We start from the raw sequence: 18,945 nt of genomic DNA, 5'->3' as shown, positions 1-18,945 counted from the left end.
CCTCTTTCGCCTCCTGCACTCCCGGCTCTTCCGCAACTCCAAATAGAGCTAACCCCCAGCTTGGTTTGACCCGGGCATTCACCACCTGCGAGATCACTCCCGTCACTCCCTTCCAATATCCTTCCAGTGCCGGGCATGCCCAAAACATGTGCGTGGTTTGCCGGGCTCCCGCCACACCTCCCACATCTGTTCTCCACTCCAAAGAACCTGCTCAATCTTGCCCCCGTTATGTGTGCTCTATGTAGCACCTTAAATTGAATCAGGCTAAGCCTGGCGCATGAGGAAGAGGAGTTTACCCTGCTTAGGGCATCAGCCCACATACCCTCTTCTATCTCCTCCCCTAATTCTTCTTCCCACTTTCCCTTTAGTTCTCACACCGACTCCTCCCCCTCTTCCCTCATCTCTCTGTAAATCTCTGACACCTTGCCCTCTCCGACCCACACCCCTGAAAGCACCCTGTCCTGTATCCCCTGTGTCTGGAGCAACGGAAATTCCCTCACCTGTTGTCTAGTAAACGCCCTCACCTGCATATATCTCAAGAAATTTCCCCAGGGTAACTTATACTTTTCCTCCAATGCTCCCAAGCTCGCATCTATGAATAAATCTCCCACCTTCCTAATTCCCAACTGGTACCAGCTCTGAAATCCTCCATCCTTTCTTCCTGGGGCGAACCTATGGTTGTTCCTAATTGGGGACCCCACCAGGGCTCCCCGCACCCCTCTCTGTCGCCTCCACTGTCCCCATATGTTCAGTGTTGCCGCCACCACCGGGTTCGTGGTATACTTTTTAGGTGAGAGCGGTAGCGGTGCCGTCACCAGCGCCTCTAAACTCGTCCCTTTACAGGACTTTCTCTCCAGTCTTTTCCACGCCGCTCCCTCACCCTCCATCATCCATCTACGTATCATTGCCACATTGGCGGCCCAATAATAATCTCCCAAGTTTGGTAGTGCCAGTCCTCCTCTATCCCTACTACGCTGAAGGAACCCCCTCCTTACTCTCGGAACTTTCCCTGCCCACACAAAGCTCGTGATGCTCCTATCTATTTTATTAAAGAAGGTCCTGGTGATTAATATAGGGAGACATTGAAATACGAATCTTGAAGTCCTCCTCCATTTGTTCTACCAGCTGTGTCAGATTAAGTCTGTGCAAGGTTCCCCAGCTCCTAGCAATCTGAATCCCCAGGTATCGGAAGTTTCTTTCCACTTTCCTTAGCGGTAAGCCTTCTATCTCTACTCTGGTCCCCTGGATGTATCACAAATAATTCACTCTTCCCCATGTTTAGCCTATACCCCGAGAATTCCCCGAACCTCCTCAAAATTCGCATAACCTCTATCATCCCCCCCGCTGGGTCCGCCACGTATAACAATAGGTCATCTGCATATAACGAGACTCGGTGTTCTTCTCCCCCTCTAATCACCCCTCTCCATTTCCTGGAGTCTCTCAACGCCATGGCCAGAGGTTCAATTGCCAACGCAAACAACAATGGAGACAGCGGGCATCTCTGTCTTGTTCCCCTATATAATCGGAAATACTCCGATCTATGTCGACCTGTAACTACGCTTGCCGTTGGTGCCCCATAGAGAAGTCTAATCCAGCGAATAAACCCGTTCCCAAACCCAAAACTCCTTAACACTTCCCATAAATACTCCCACTCCACCCTATCAAATGCCTTCTCTGCGTCCATTGCCGCCACTATCTCTGCCTCCCCCTCCACTGGGGGCATCATTATCACCCCTAATAGTCGTCGCACGTTAACATTCAGTTGTCTCCCTTTTACGAACCCTGTCTGGTCTTCGTGCACCACCCCAGGGACACAGTCCTCTATCCTCGATGCCAGTACCTTTGCCAGCAAATTGGCGTGCACGTTCAATAGTGAAATAGGTCTATAGGACCCGCACTGCAACGGATCTTTGTCTCTCTTCAAAATTATCGATATCGTCGCCTCCGACATCGTCGGGGGTAGAGTCCCCTCTTCCCTGGCCTCATTGAACGTCCTCGCCATCAACGGGGCCAACAAGTCCACATATTTTCTGGAGTATTCCACCGGGAACTCGTCCGGCCCCGGAGCTTTCCCTGCTTGCATGCTTCCCAGTCCCTTAATAACCTCGTCCACCTCAATCGGCGCCCCCCAGGCCTGCCACCTCCTGCTCCTCCACTTTCGGGACCCTCAATTGGTCCAGGAACTGCTGCATCCCCTCCTCTCCCTCTGGGGGTTGGGATCTATACAGTTCCTCATAAAAGGTCTTAAACACCTCATTTATCTTTCCTGCCCTTCGCACAGTGTCTCCCCTTTCATCCCTAATTCCTCCTATCTCCCTCGCTGCTGCCCTCTTTCGCAGTTGGTGCGCCAACAGGCGACTAGCCTTTTCCTCATTCGTACCTCCCTCCCCTGTGCCTTCCTCCACAGTACCTCCGCCTTTCTGGTGGTCAGAAGGTCAAACTCGGTCTGGAGTCGTCTCCTCTCCCTGTACAGCTCCTCCTCCGGGGTCTCTGCAAATTCCCTGTCCACACTTAACATTTCCCCCAGTAATCTATCCCTTTCCTTGGCCTCTGTTTTCCTTTTGTGGGCCCCAATAGAGATCAGCTCTCCTCTGACCACCGCTTTTAGTGCTTCCCAGACCACTCCCACAGGGACCTCGCCGTCGTCATTGACCTCCAGGTATCTCTCAATACACCCCCTCACTCTTGCACACAGTCCCTCATCCGCCATCAGTCCCACATCTAATCGCCAGAGTGTTCTCTGCTCCCTGTCCTCTCCTACTTCCAGGTCCACCCAATGTGGGGCATGATCCGAAACCGCTATGGCTGAGTATTCAGCTTCTTCCACCCTAGAGATCAACGACCTTCCGAAAACAAAAAAATCTATCCGGGAGTACACTTTATGGACATGGGAGAAGAAGGAATACTCCCTAGCCCTAGGTCTAAGAAATCGCCATGGATCCACTCCCCCCATTTGGTCCATAAACCCCTTAAGTACCTTGGCCGCTGCCGGCCTTCTTCCGGTCCTTGAGCTGGATCTATCTAGCCCCGGGTCCAGCACCGTATTGAAGTCCCCTCCTAAAATCAAATTTCCTGCCTCCAAGTCCGGTATACGCCCCAGCATCCGTCTCATGAATCCCGCATCGTCCCAATTTGGGGCATACACATTAACCAACACGACCTCCATTCCCTCCAGCCTACCACTCACCATTACATATCTACCTCCGCTATCTGCTACGATGTTCTTTGCTTCAAATGCTACCCGTTTCCCCACCAAAATGGCCACCCCTCTGTTCTTTGTGTCCAGTCCTGAGTGGAACACCTGTCCCACCCATCCTTTCCTTAGCCTAACTTGGTCCACCACCTTTAGGTGCGTCTCTTGGAGCATAGCCACGTCTGCCCTTAGTCCTTTCAAATGCGCGAGCGCTCGGGCCCTTTTTATCGGTCCATTCAGGCCTCTCACGTTCCACGTGATCAGCCTCACTAGGGGGCTACCTGCCCCCCTCCCGTGTCAACTAGCCATTACCTTCTCTAGGCCAGTCCCATATCCCGCCTCCGCGCTCCCGCTCGCTCCCCCAGCGTCGCACACCGTCCCCGACCACCCACTCTTTAGCCATTCCCTTTTGGATTTCCGCAGCAGCAACCCAGTTGTCCCCTTCTCCCCCCCCCCCCCCCCGTTAGATCCCTATCTAGCTTGATTGCTCCCCCCATATCACTTCTGTAAGTCAGCTGACTTCAACTGACCCCGGCTACTCCTGCTCACTCCTCGACCCCCCCGGTGTGCGGGAACTCCCATCCGCCTTGCGCCTGTTTTCCCGCCTTATTCTTTCTGGCGCGGGAACATCCCTTTACCTGACCCGCCTCTTATGGCGCACCTCCCTTTCCCCTCCCCCTCCCCTTCCCCATTCTCCGACTATGTCCCGTCTTTCCCCCCTCACCGGCGCCCACATTTCCCCAGTGTCTCCCCCCTTCCCTGTTTACTTCTCGATTAACTTTCACCATAACATTAACAATAACAATAACAATTCCCTGCAGCATCAGTCCCTCAGTTCCGGTTCAGTTTCTCTTCTTTGATGAAGGACCATGCTTCCTCCGCCGTCTCGAAGTAATAGTGTCTCTCCTGATACGTGACCCATAGTCTTGCCGGCTGCAGCATCCCAAACTTCACTTTCCTTTTGTGCAAAACCTCTTTGGCTCGGTTGAAGCTCGCCCTCCTTCTCGCCACCTCCGCTCTCCAATCCTGGTATATCCGTACCACCGCATTCTCCCATCTGCTACTCCGCACCTTTTTAGCCCATCTCAGGACCTCTTCTCTGTCCTTAAGGCGGTAGAATCGCACGATTATCGCCCTCGGTGGTTCTCCCGCTTTTGGTCTTCTCGCCGGGATCCGACCTGCCCACTCCACCTCCATGGGGCCCGCAGGGGCCTCAGCACCCATCAGTGAGCTTGGCATCTTACTTGCGTATGCTCCACAGTCCACTCCTTCCACACCCTCAGGGAGACCTAGTATCCTAAGGTTCTTCCTTCGCGCTCCGTTTTCAAGGGCCTCGATCCTTCCAGCACACTTTTTATGAAGTGCCTCGTGCGTCTGAGTCTGAACCGCCAGGCCCAGGACCTCGTCCTCAATATCTGACACCACCTGCTCCACCACGCGGAGCTCAGTCTCCTGGGTCTTTAAAGTCTCCTTAAGCCCCTCAATTGCCTGTAGCATCGGGGTCAGTACCTCCTTCTTCAGCAGGTCCACGCACCGTCTCACGACCTCGTCCTGCTCAGGCCCCCATGTCGCCTGCGATTTCTCCGCCGCCATTTTGTTTTCCTCTCCCTCTGACCTTCTAGTCGAAGATTCTTCAGGCTGCAGCCGCCGCCGCCGTTTTTTTCTTCCGTCGTTCGGGGGGGACTCCCTTCCCACACACCCCACACCGGGTTACTCGGCCGAAAAAATCCCCGTTGGGGCTCTTAAAAGAGCCCGAAGGTCCGTCGGATCTGGAGCCGCCGAAACGTGCGGCTAGCTCATCCTCACCGCAACCGGAAGTGGTACTCTTGATTCTTAATCAGGTTGCGTTAGTTTGGATAGACAGAAGTTTTCACACACATCATCTGCTGATAGTGAAGTAACACGTTGCTGAATTTTTAACAAAGCTCTTTTGTTCCTCCTGAGTACGTGTCCTTGCTCTGTGATGACTGTATGGGACTTTGGATCTATCTTCAGTATCACCTTCGCACACTTTGACCAGCCATCAGGATCCTCCACCCATATGCTATCATTGTGTTCTAATTGTTGTCGAGACCTGGTTGACCTGTCATAGTATCCTTCTGCCTCCTCTTTTGAGACTACAGTTGATGTTTTATTTTGTGACTTGCTTGTTGAGTTGAAAGACATGGCAACGTTGTTCTTATCTTCCTGTTCATCAGTAATTGTGATGGTGACAAACCATTGCTCAAAGGTGATGCTCGATAACTGAGCAATGCCAGATAGGGATCATCCTGGCTGTCCAGCGATTTTTTTAAAGTAATTGTTTTACTATTTACACACCTTTCTCTGCCTTTCCATTTGACTGTGGATATAAAGGACTGGATGTGACATGCTTCTGCGCAAATTCCTGATAATTGAAACATGGACCAGAATCTCTCATGACAACCTGTGGAATGTCCTGACGACCAAAGATAGCATTATAACACACCTGGCTGATGAGCTGGATAACTGTGCCACTTCAGGAAAATCGGAAAAGTAATCTACGACCAGTAAATACTCTTTACCTTTGAGATAAAACAAGTCTATCCCTACTTTCTGCTGTGGAAGTGTCACTATGTCGCCCATCTGCATTGATCTTTCATTGTCTATGTTGGAATTTTTGACATATAGAACATAGAACAGTACAAGCCCTTCAGCCACGATGTTGTGTCGACCATTTATCCTAATCTAACCTACACCCCTTCAATTTACTGCTGTCCATGTGCCTGTCTAAGAGTTGCTTAAATGTCCCTAATGACTCTGACTCCACCACATCTGCTGGCAGCGCATTCCACACACCCACACTTTGTGTGTAAAGAACCTACCTCTGACATCTCCCTTATACCTTCCTCCAATCACCTTAAAATTATGTCCCCTTGTGACAGCCATTTCTACTCTGGGGAAAAGTCTCAGGCTATCCACTCTAACCATGCCTCTCATCACCTTGTACACCTCTATCAAGTCACCTCTCTGCCTTCTTCGCTCCAGTGAGAAAATCCCTAGCTCCCTCAACCTTTCTTCTTCAGACATGCCCTCCAGTCCAGGCAGCATCCTGGTAAATCTCCTCTATACCCTCTCCAAAGCATCCACATCCTTCCTAAAATGAGGCAACCAGAACTGGACACAATATTCCAAGTGTGGTCTAACTAGAGTTTTATAAAGCTGCAGCAAAACCTCGCGGCTCTTAAACTCAGTCCCCCTATTAATGAAAGCCAACACACCATATGCCTTCTTAACAACCCTATCAACCTAGGTGGCAACTTTGAGGGATCTATGTACGTGGACCCCAAGATCACTCTGTTCCTCCATACTTCCAAGAGTCCTGCCTTTAACCCTGTATTCAGCATTCAAATTCGTCCTTCCAAAATGAATCACTTCACATTTATCTAGGTTGAACTCCATCTGCCACTTCTCAGCCCAGCTCTGCATCCTGTCAATGTCCTGTTGTAACCTGCAACAGCCCTCAACATTATCTACAACTCCACCAACCTTTGTGCCATCGGCAAACTTACTAACCCACTCTTCCACTTCCTCTAAGTCATTTGTAAAAATCACAAAAAGCAGAGGTCCCAGAACAGATCCTTGCGGGACACCACTGGTCACCGACCTCCAGGTGGAATACTTTCCATCCACTACCACTCGCTGTCTTCTTTCGGCCAGCCAATTCTGTATCCTGACAGCCAAATTTCCCTGTATCCCATGCCCCCGAACTTTCTGAATGAGCCTACCATGGGGAATCTTATCAAATGTCTTACTGAAATCCATGTACACCACATCCACTGCCCGACCTTCATCAATGTATCCCGTCACATCCTCAAAGAATTCAATGAGGCTTGTGAGGCATGACCTGCCCCTCACAAAGCCATGCTGACTGTCTTTAATCAAGTTCTGTTTTTCTAAATAATCATAAATCCTATCTCTCACAATCCTTTCCAATATTTTGCTCACCACAGACGTAAGACAGATGGGTCTGTAATTCCCAGGGATTTCCCTATTCCCTTTCTTGAATAGGGGAACAACATTCGCCTCCCTCCAATCATCCGGTACTACTCCAGTGGAGAGTGAGGACGCAAAGATCATTGCCAACGGCGCAGCAATCTCCTCCCTCACTTCCCGTAGTAACCTTGGGTATATCCCGTCAGGCCCAGGGGACCTATCTATCCTGATGCTTTTCAAAATTTCCAGCACATCCTCCTTCTTAATATCAACCTGTTTGAGTCTATTAACCTGGTTCACACTGTTCTCATGGGCAACAAAGTCAAACTCTCCAGTGAATGCTGAAGCAAAGTATTCATTTAGGGCCTCCCCCCATCTCTTCAGACTCTAGGCACAAGTTCTCTCCACTATCCCAGATCGGCCCTACTCTAACTGATCATCCTCTTATTTCTAACAAGTGTAGAACGCCTTGGAGTTTTCCCTAATCCTTCCCGCCAGGGCTTTTTCATGCCCCCTTCTAGCTCTCCTCAGTCCATTTTTTGAGTTCCTTCCTGGCTACCTTGTAACCCTCTAGAGCTGAGTCAGATCCTTGTTTCCTCAACCTTGCATAAGCTTCCTTCTTCCTCTTGACTAGAAGCTCCACTTCTCTTGTCATCCAAGGCTCCTTCACCTTACCATTCCTTCCTCGTCTCAGTGGGACAAACAATTCAGCACTTGCAGCAAGTGCTCCTTAAACAAACCCCACATTACTGTTGTGCATTTCCCAAAGAACAATTGTTCCCACTTTATGTTCCTCAGCTCCTGTCTAATAGCAGTATAATTTCCCCTCCCCCAATTAAATACCTTCCGATACTGTGTGTTCCTATCCCTCTCCATGACTATGGTAAAGGTCAAGGAGTTGTGGTCACTGTCACCGAAATGCTCTCCCACCGAGACCTCTCCCACTGAGACATCTGACACCTGGCCTGGTTCATTGCTGAGCACCAAGTCCAATATGGCCTCCCCCCTAGTCGGCCTATCTACATATTGAGTCAGGAATCCTTCCTGTACACACCTGACAAAATCTGCTCCATCCAAACCATTTGCACTAAGGAGCTTCCAGACAATATTAGGGAAGTTGAAGTCACCCATGACCACAATTCTGCTACTTCTGCACTTTTCCAAGATCTGCCGCCCAATCTGTTCCTCCATCTCTCTGCTATTGGGGGAGGGTCTATAGAAAACTCCCAATAAAGTGACTGCTCCTTTCTTGTTTCTGACTTCCATCCATACTGACTCAGTAGACAAACCCTCCTCAACGACCTCCTTTTCTGCAGCTGTGGTGCACTCCCTAATTAACAATGTCACTCCCCCTCTTTTACCTTCCTCCCTATTCTTAAAACATCTAAACCCCGGAGCATCTAACAAACATTCTTGCGCCTGTGAAATCCATGTTTCTGTAATGGCCACCACATCGTAGTTCCAAGTACTGAGCCATGCTCTTAAGTTCATCTCCCTTATTCCTGACACTCCTTGCATTGAAACAGACACACTTCAACCCATTCCACTGAGTGCAACTTTGTCCTATCAACTGTCTATCCTTCCTCACAGACTTGCTGCATACTATTTCTGCCTGTTCAACAGCTACCCTATCCTCTGATCCACAGCTCCAGTAAACCTCCCACCCAGGATATTGGTGCCCCTCCAGACCTTCCCCAGAAGATATCCCAATGATCCACATATCTGAAGCCTTCCCTCTTGCACCAGCCCTGTAGCCACTTGTTCAGCTGATGAATATGCCACAACTGCCAGACAAGAAAGGAGTTCTGAGGAGTTCAAGAGCTATGGTCAGGACAGTAGCACAAGTGGTTAGCACTATATTTTCACAGCTCCAGGGTCCCAGGTTTGATTCCGGCTTGGGTCACCGTCTGTGCTCGCACTGTGTGTTCCTATCCCTGAGCTGCACTCGCTCTCTGTTCCTTGCCTCACTTGCACGTGGCACCAGTAGCAATCCTGAGATCATTACTCTGCTTGTCCTGCTCTTTAACTTCCAACCTCTCTAAATTCACGTGTTAGATCCTCATCCCTTTTCGTAGCCATGTCGTTGGTGCCTATGTGCACCTCTACTTCTGGTTGCTCACCCTCCCCTTTAAGAATCCTGTAGACTCGATCCGAGACATCCCTGGCCCTGGCACCCGGGAGGCAACATACCTTCCGGGAGTCTCGCTCGCGACCACAGAATCTCCTATCTATTCCCCTAACCATTGAGTCTCCTATCACTATTGCTTTTCTATTCTCCCCCCTCCCTTCTGAGCCAGAGCCAGACTCTGTGCCAGCCGCTAGGGCCTTCCCCCGGTAGGTCACACCCCCCCCCCCCCCCCCCCCCCCCCCCGCCCCCCCAAACAGCATCCAAAACGGTATACTTGTTTTGAAGGGGAACGGCCACGAGGGATCTCTGCACTGTCTGCCCGTTCGTTTTCCTTCCCCTGACTGTAACCCAGCAACTCTTGTCCTGTACCTTGGGTGTGGTTACCTCCCTGTAACTCTTCTCTATTACCTCGTCTGCCTCCCGGATGATCCGAAGTTCATCCAGCTCCAGTTCCCTAACACGATCTCTGAGGAGCTGGAGTTGGGTGCACTTCCCGCAGGTATAGTTAGCGGGGACACCGGTGGTATCCCTCACCACCCACATCCTACAGGAGGAGCATGCAACTGCCCTAGCCTCCATCCCCTCTTACCTTACAGAATATAGCTGCTCTGTGGACCAACTGGAACTCCGCCCTCCGACTCTGCTCCCAGTCAGCTGCACTCTGTAAACTCCCAGCTCCCTTCACGCTCTTTGAGGAAATATAGGAAAGGAAATGAAAGGAGCAGCTAACTCCCTCAGTCACCAAACTCTCACTATAGCATTCAAATGCACCCAAATTCAGCACTCAGTGCTAACAAAGTCTGCACTGTAGCTGGCTCACCTTTATACTGTGACTCTAGCTTCTGAAAACTGGCCTAATCCATTTAACTAATTAACATGTTGCGCATTCCTTTACCATTCTTTGAATAGCCTTGTTGATCCCTGGCCAATACACCATGTCTCGTGCTCTCCTTTTACACTTTTCAATACCAAGGTGGCCCTCATGAATTATTTGTAAAATTTCGGCTCTCAGAGACTGTGGTATTATTATTCTTTGTTGCCTTAGTAGGACTGCATTGGTTACACTTAGTTCTGCTCTGAAGCTGTGGTACTTTGAACATGACCCCTTTGGCCATCCCTCGTTGAGATTCTTGATGACCATCTGCAGACTTCATCCTTTTTGGTTTCTGCCACTATTAGTTTCGATTTTTCATCAGACACCGGTCGTGTCTCTGTTATAAGATTGACATGCATTTGCACATCATCTTCAATATGATTGACTTCCAGCACAGCTGTAATAATAATCTTTATTGTCACAAGCAGACATGCGTTAACACTGCAATGAAGTTACTGTGAAAAGCCTCTAGTCGCCACATTCCGCCACCTGTTTGGGTACACGGAGGGAGAATTCAGAATGTCCAAATTACCTAACAGCGCTTCTTTTGGGACTTGTGGGAGGAAACCGGAGGAAACCCACGCAGACACTGGGAGAACGTGCAGACTCCACACAGATGGTGACCCAAGCCGGAATCAAACCTGGGACCCTGGAGCTGTGAAAATATAGTGCTAACCACTTGTGCTACTGTCCTGCCCATAGCTCTTGAACTCCTCAGAACTCCTTTCTTGTCTGGCAGTTGTGGCATATTCATTATTGCCCATTTGATCGGGTTGTACGCCTTGAGCGGACAACTTGTCCCCCAGAAACGTGATTTCTTTAACGCCAATTGACACTTGGCTTTGTTCAACCTTAGTCCATACTTCTTAACACTCTGTAGTACTTTGTTGAGTTGATCGTTGTGTTCTTCCTTCGTAGAACCCCATACTATTATATCATCAACATACACACAAACTCCTTGAATACCTTCCACAGTGTGCTCCATTACCCTGTGAAAGATTTCAGATGCGGGTATTATCCCAAAAGATATTTAAAGAAAACCGAAGCGCCCAAATTGAGTGTTAAACATGCAATACTTTGTACTCTCTTCATCCAGTTTACTGAAGCACGTCGCACCTGCCATTTTGCTCGTTATTTCTTCACCTTTTGGTATTGGATAGTGTTCTCGCTTGATGTTGGCATTGAGGATCCATGCATATTCTTCAATCGTTATCGCACTTCTTAACACACACCATAGAATTTAACCAATCTGTTGGTTCTTCGATTTTCCTAATAACCCCCAGATTCGTAATTTTATCAAGTTCAGCTTTCAACCGATCCCTTAATTGGTGCTGGTACTCTCCTAGGAGCATGTATTACGGGTTGTGCATTATCCTTTAGTTGAATTTGGTAAGTAAATGGCAAGACACCAAAACCTTGACAGATCTCTGGAAATGCTTGTATGACAGGACTGAGAGAGGAGGGGGAAAAGGGGGAGGGCAACAACAAAGGGGGGAGGGGTGGAGGGACAGGGTGGCCACCTGTAAATAGCGGATAACTACCAATTGTACAGTGAAGGGCCCAGGAATGGACCCTGAAATAACTAATGGTGGGGAGGGGGGAGAAACCAAGTTGACATGTACATTGTAATCAACACAGTTATCCTTACTGTTTAGTGTATAATATGTAAACATTTCAATATAAACATTTTTTTAAAAATGCCAATTAAAAAAAAAAAAAAAAAAAAATGTTAAGACTCTGCTTTGTAAACTGTTTTATTCCCCTTCTCTCTCCCGTTGGAAATTTTAGATGTCATATCTTGAGATGAGGAATGTGACACAAGGGTAATTGTGAGATTTTCCCTGAAGACTCAGTCATGCTGCTTGCTATGATGCTCTTTTTAGAGTTGACTATTTAAAGGACAGTGCTTTTGTAAGCCATATATTTGTTAGCCTTTTGTTGAAGAAAGTTTATGCATGAGTAACACAAAACCAGTTGTTGATAAATTACTAATTTACAATCAAGTATGTTCTTGTTGAGAGGACTTGCAGTGATATCATGTAAGAGGAAGATGAATGAAAAGTGGTTCCCGACTGGGTCTTTGTTTTTGATCCCCTTTGTCTGTCTTTTCGGGGGTTTTGATGGACACATGCCTACTGGAGGGGTTAGAGAACTGTTCTTCGACCGAGTCACATTGAAAACGTCGTCAAAGAAGCCCACCTTGAAATATGTTCTTGTTGAAGAAATACTACAAATTCTGTGTGTTATTAAAGCAACTATGTGTAACTTGGGTAAATGAAACACACTCCGTAATTTATCAGCAGAGGCTAATTACTGCATTTACCTTTTTTTTGCAGTCAAAAGAGCTAGAGAAACTTATTCTTGAAATGAAGAAAGATGAAAATAAGGTAAGCAAATGGTGGAAATAAACTGGAACTTTTCTGTAATGTAATAAAGATGTTTTTGAAACTCCCACTGATAGCTTTCAAAGTTAGAAAGTAAATAGACTCTTTGTTCAGCAAGTGTACCCAGTCACCAGTTGAGCTGTATAGATTTGAAGATCCACGGTTCATTTACAGTAATATTAATGACCCCAAACAGATGTTATATAAGAACAGTGAACTGGACAATCCAATATTGCTGCATGGCAAGCAGCAAAATAATCATAAGCCCAGTCAAACCGTAACATACCAAAATTAATTGGTTCCATTTGTACACAAAATACACAGACATTTGCTCAGGAACGAAATCTGTGTGACAAGATTTTTTTCTCTGCCAAATTCTCTTCCAACCTTTCCGTATATTAATTGGCCTCTATTTTCACTGAATTTGGAATGGTCATCAGCTCGCCATCTCTGTGGAAGTGCTGGAACAGTCCCTCACCGATGTCACAAATTACATCTTTTTACTGTGACCATGGTGCCTTAACCCTCTTCTTTTTAAAAAAATAAATAAATTTCAGAGCGGGAACGGTGGCGCAGTGGCTAGCACTGCTGCCTCATGGCGGTGAGGACCCGGGTTCGATCCCGGCTCTGGGTCACTGACCGTGTGGCTTTTGCACATTCTTCCCGTGTCTACGTGGGTCTCACCCCCGCAACCCAAAGATAATTTAATAATCTGTATTGTCACAAAGTAGGCTTACGTTAACACTGCAATGAAGTTACTGTGGAAAGCCCGTAGTCGCCATATTCCGGCGCCTGTTCTGTACACAAGAGGGAGAATACAGAATGTCCAAATTACCTAACAGCATGTCTTTCGGGACTTGTGGGAGGAAACCAGAGCACCCGAAGGAAACTCACGCAGGCACATGAAGAACGTGCAGATAGTGACCCAAATCGGGAATCGAACCTGGGACCCTGGTGTTTTGAAGCCATAGTGCTGACCACTATGCTACCAAAGATGTGCAGGTTAGGTGGATTGGCCATGATAAATTGCCCTTAGTGTCCAAAATTGCCCTTCGTGTTGGGTGGGATTCCTGGGTTATGGGGATAGGATGGATGTGTTGACCTTGGGTAAGGTGCTCTTTCCAAGAGCCGGCGCTGACTTGATGGGCCGAATGGCCTCCTTCTGCACTGTAAATTCTATGATGACGTGCAGAGTAGGTGGATTGGCCGAGCAAAAATGGCCCTTAATTGGGAAATTATTGGGTACTCTAAATTTATTAAAGAAAAAAAATTAAAATAAAATAAATTTTGTGTGCCCAATTATTTTTTTCCTATGGCAATTTAGAGTGACCAATCCACCTACCCTGCACATCATTTTGGATTGTGGGGGCGAGACCCACCCAGATAAAGGTTTGATTTGTACTTTCCATCTTATAACTCAAATGTTCTGAATGCATCCACAGATTAAAGCTTTCTTGTTATGTAGTAAGTACCGTTCTGCTTACTTGGTCGCCGTGAAGCTTGAACCAGTGCAGGCGGTGCATATTGTACGGGAAGTGCTGGAAGCTGCTGAAAGAGCTGAGGATGAACTCATACCAAAGATCTGTAGGGACTGGCTGAAGTCACACCAGCTTAAGACTTTGCCGCATAAAGCCCGCAGCAAATGATATGAAAGGAACGTTAGGTCAAAACAGAATCGTAATTACTACCTCAAGAAAATATGCCATGAAATATTATTCGAATCAACAAAAAGAAGAGATTGAAGTCCCAAAATATTGTTTATTCAATTATGGGTATGGCATCAGATTTTTGTTGTGTTACCTGACGGATATCTTTGTTTTATTGTTTGTATTTTAAGAAATAATTGCTGGACTCTTTCTGTTCTCCCCCCACCACCAGCTGCTTGGAATGTGGCACTGTAAAAACTGGTTCATTGTTCGCAGAGCTTTCGAAGAGTGTAGGTTACTGACTCTCCAGCATTGTCAGGGGTGTGATCTCATTCAGATGTAACCTACCTGGATTATCAATTGGGGTCAAGTTCATGTCCTGCAGTTGGTGGTTGTTAAATCTGAACTCTGGTTGGTCCAACTTATCCCGTGACACTGACTTAATGAGATCACCTTCACAGAAAACCTGAAGTTGCCGTGCCCAAACTGATTGTGAATTGATCAATTTCCAAAGCAGTTTCCACTGAGCACGAGATGCAAAAACAGGTTCCAAATTCCATCGTTGAATTTCACTTTTGGGTTGTGAGCACCATCCCCTCCAAGTTGTTAAGCAAAGGTTCATAAACTTCAGTATCACAGTCAGCCAAGTGTTTCACTGGTATTCTTTAAATGATGAAGTTGGTCATGATTCCTGTTGTTGTCGGTCAGCAACTTTGTGAATCCTACATACTGACCTATCTAGATGTGATCAAGTAAAAGCAATGTTTTCTCCCCTGTTTTTATCATTTTTTCCCCCATTTCTTTTCTCTCTTTTGACTCTTCACTGTGTACACGGTACCTGTAGACCTCTGGTAACTCATACAAGTGTCCCCAATGTGTGATCTGTCTCGGTGAATGCCAACCAACCATTCAACTGTGGGGTCGTCATGGCTTCTGCATGACCCTGTTTTCACCAGATCTTCGCACAGCAAAGGAGGAGCCACTGAATGGCAGAACAACCCTGTCTTGTCCCCTCCTGCTCTTCTTCACCCAGCCCACGTGGTGCTGAGAAACTAGCTGCGACCAGCTAATTCATCACAAACCTGAATTATTTCTGTTCACACAAAAAGTACCTCTTATTATCTGTCATCAAATGGATTTGGAGAACAATTTGTTCAAACTAAGAATAATTTGGGGATAAAGAAAACTATTATTATGAATTTATTAACTTCAAAATGGTTTGACAGTTTTGAGATCAAATTGAAGTTCCGTTGTAATTTTAAGTATCTAAAATCCTATTTGTGTAGATTCAAGTGCAAATAGGTACAAAACTTCCCCATGTCAAAAGGTGTACATTTTGAAGTACTAAATCCAGTTTTCCTATTTGTGACTTCCTGATAAACTTGGATAAATAATGGCACTCTAGCTATTTGCATGACATATTCATGAAATGGTCTTGTCATCATGCAAAAGCATAAGATCGTGCTCCATTTTTCAGGATATCACCAACTGTCACGACAGATCACTGTGACGGTACAGATTGCTGGCAGCAAAGTCCAAAGACTTGCTGGACAGAGGTGTGCCTTGTTTACCACTTCCAGGAATTGGGAAATAGATGATTTTAGAATTCTTGAGAAGTGTCACCTCAGCACTTTTAACTATTCAGAACCAATAGTGAGTTTGTTGCTGTGCTTCCGATGCCAGGTGTACTGACTTTATATGTTAGTGGTGACATTTTGTAAAAGTGGACCATCAGACTTTCATGGAGTGTTTCAACAGCAGTATGCTGAACTGAATATCGTAATGCCTATTGGTTCTGATTAAGGACTGATTAAATACATTTGAAATAATTTTGTCTCTTTGCACAAATAATACAACATAAAAATGTTGCAACCAACTTGAATGAATGGAATAAATCTATGAAAATAGTCTGTACCTTCAGTAGCCAGAATCAAAACCTGACCTTCTGCATTGATGCAGTGACCTAGTAGTTGAGGTGCACCCTCTTTTCCCAATGTAATATTTTCCTCTGCTTTCCTAGAGACGCCTTATTTTTATAATGTGTGCAATTAAAATTTTTATATTTGGAAGTTTTAAATTCTAAGGGACTACATTCTGACTCATCCGTGTAATGAGTTTCACATCGGTCTTGTAAAGTTTGATTTGTAAGAAACGTATATTGGTGACATGACTGGCAATGTTGTATCATGCAGTTACTCATGTATTAATATTCATTAATAGTGTATCCTCTATTGTACAATGTATGATATCGTTTGTAAATATTAGAATTCACAAATGTGATAATGTCCCAGGGCTGTACATTTGATTAATAATATTGCTATTATAAATTGTAATATTGATTATTTTGTTTAGATAAAAGTCCACGTTTATTGTATTTGGAATGGGACAGGGCTGCAATCACAATTAAATGTCCAAAATATTATCAGGACTAAACAGAAATCTAATTCTACTTATGGAAATAAATCTTGGATATTAATAAGTGGCACAATGAAATGCTGTGCCATATGCGTGGCTGCTTTTCCACATGGGAAGATGTAACGTTTGCTGATGGGCAAAACTGCTTTAAAACCAATCTTTTTGAAAAGTTGCAGAACACTACACACTTTTTCCACATTATTGTGTAGTGAGGTTCTTTATTTAATGGAATAGATATAGAATTTACAGTGCAGAAAGAGGCCATTCGGCCCATCGGGTCTGCACCAGCACTTGGAAAGAGCACCCTACTTAAGCCCATACCTCCACCCAATAGGCCAGCAACCCCACCCAATCCCTTTGGACAATAAGGGCAATTTAGCATGGCCAATTAACCTAACCTGCACATCTTTGGACTGTGGGAGGAAACCAGAGCTCCCAGAGGAAACCCATGCAGACATGAAAAGAACGTGCAGACTCCGCACAGATAGTAACCCAAGCCAGGAATCGAACCTGGGACCCTGGAGCTGTGAAGCGACAGTGCTAACCACTGTGCTACCATTGCCTTGCCCTCCCAGTTTTCATCAGGAAATGCATTGCCTGTCACAAGAAGCAGAGCTTTGCAACAAACCTGTAATTAGAAAAAATAAATTGAAAAAATTGAACATAATAAGAAATAAAGGACAGGAGATTTTTAGGTTAGAAAAATTAAACTAAATGCATATGATTAAACAATTCTGTGTGTACGGGGGAAGCTTGACACAGTCATACTATTTGTATGCTTGGTCATGAGGTTTAACTCAGCTTATTCATAAACCTCTTTGGAAACTAATTCACTCAATTAATTTTAATCGTTTTGGGAACATAGATACTTCTGACATTGAGTTATTAAGTATACATTGAAATTGAGTTGAATTGATCTGGCAGAAATTTTGTTATTATTACAAGGTTATATTATTTTTTTGAAAATATACTTTCCTGTTTTAGATCTGTAATGATTAAATTATTAATGCGTGCCTGATCACCAGGTTCCACTGCAGTTTCAGCTGACTTTGCTTTTTAATTTACTGATGAAAGTATACAAGTGAAGACGAAGGTCGGAATCTTCTGGTCCCGCCGAAGTCCCAGGACATTGAAATGGTTCGCCGCGTCCTCCGCGGGGGAACCTGTTATGGTGAGGCCGGAAAGTCCTGGATAATGCTCCTGTTCTTTGTGTTTCTAGAACTGTAGTATTTGAAGGACATTTAGTTCTGTATTTATTGGGCGGCATGTGGCACAGTGGTTATCACTGGGACGGCGGCGCGGAGGACCTGGGTTCGAATTCCCGCCCAAGGTCACTGTCCGTCTGGAGTTGCACATTCTCCCCGTGTCTGCGTGGTTTTCACCCCCACAACCCAAAGATGTGCAGGGCAGACATAGACATAGAACGTACAGTACAGAAGGAGGCCATTCGGCCCATTGTGTCGGCACCGACCCACTTAAGCCCTCACTTCCACCCTATCCCCGTAACCCATCCTAACCTTTTTGGTCACTAAGGGCAATTTATCATGGCCAATCCACCTAACCTGCACGTCTTTGGACTGTGGGAGGAAACTGGAGCACCCGGAGGAAACCCACGCAGACACTGGGAGAACGTGCAGACTCCACACAAACACTGACCCAGCAGGGAATCGAACCTGGGACCCTGGTGCTGTGAAGCCACAATGCTAGCCACTTGTGCTACTGTCCTGCCCTAGGTGGATTGGCCACGCTAAAGTGCCCCTGTGGGAAAAAAAATTAATAGGGTACTCTAAATTTTAAAAAAAAGTTCTGTGTTTATTTAGAAATAATCAACAGAAAATAAAATGTGAAAATTTACTGGGATTTCATTGTTGAGCAGCTTAAACAAAAATATACCTTTTGCATTTCCTACTGGCCTCTAATTTCCTTTGTGCCTTCAAAAAGAGTTCTTTTAGTGGCACTGACTTCACTGATTCTATGTGGAAATAGCTGACTGGTTAGCTCTGCTCTCCCTGGAGAAAATTGAGTCCGTCACAATTTAGACCTTTTAAGAACTAACATGTTGAACATTTTTGCTGTGAGGAACCTTCATGATTATGTTTTTAGTGCCAAAAATGGCAGGTATGTAATTAGAAGGTAAAGGTTCAATTGAGCTGTGTAAGGATTGAGATAGTGAACATTTCACTTATGTACATTTATATGACATTTATACTGTTGCTGAACAAAGAACAAAGAAATGTACAGCACAGGAACAGGCCCTTCGGCCCTCCAAGCCCGTGCCGACCATACTGCCCGACTAAACTACAATCTTCTACACTTCCTGGGTCCGTATCCTTCTATTCCCATCCTATTCA

At 46.0% G+C, this 18,945-nt stretch overlaps 1 protein-coding gene across 5 annotated transcripts in view; it reads left to right on the top strand.

The window, feature by feature from the left end:
- Window positions 1–18,945, top strand: part of zfyve26 (zinc finger, FYVE domain containing 26) — a 192,303-nt gene that overhangs the window by 149,667 nt on the left and 23,691 nt on the right. For 3 of the 5 annotated variants that reach the window (XM_072485111.1, XM_072485104.1, XM_072485092.1), the window contains exons 41-42: window positions 12,486–12,536; window positions 13,976–17,630. In XM_072485111.1, coding sequence (XP_072341212.1) covers window positions 12,486–12,536; window positions 13,976–14,179 — 255 coding nt within the window. In that variant the 3' untranslated portion in view covers window positions 14,180–17,630. Of the gene's footprint in view, window positions 1–12,485; window positions 12,537–13,975; window positions 17,631–18,945 lie in introns of those variants that run through there. The other 2 variants (XR_011936542.1, XM_072485117.1) reach the window with 2 other exon arrangements.

Source organism: Scyliorhinus torazame, chromosome 2 (assembly GCF_047496885.1).
Source record: "Scyliorhinus torazame isolate Kashiwa2021f chromosome 2, sScyTor2.1, whole genome shotgun sequence".
In the NCBI taxonomy this organism is placed as follows: Eukaryota; Metazoa; Chordata; class Chondrichthyes; order Carcharhiniformes; family Scyliorhinidae; genus Scyliorhinus; species Scyliorhinus torazame.
This window is presented reverse-complemented; position numbering and strand designations above follow the sequence as displayed.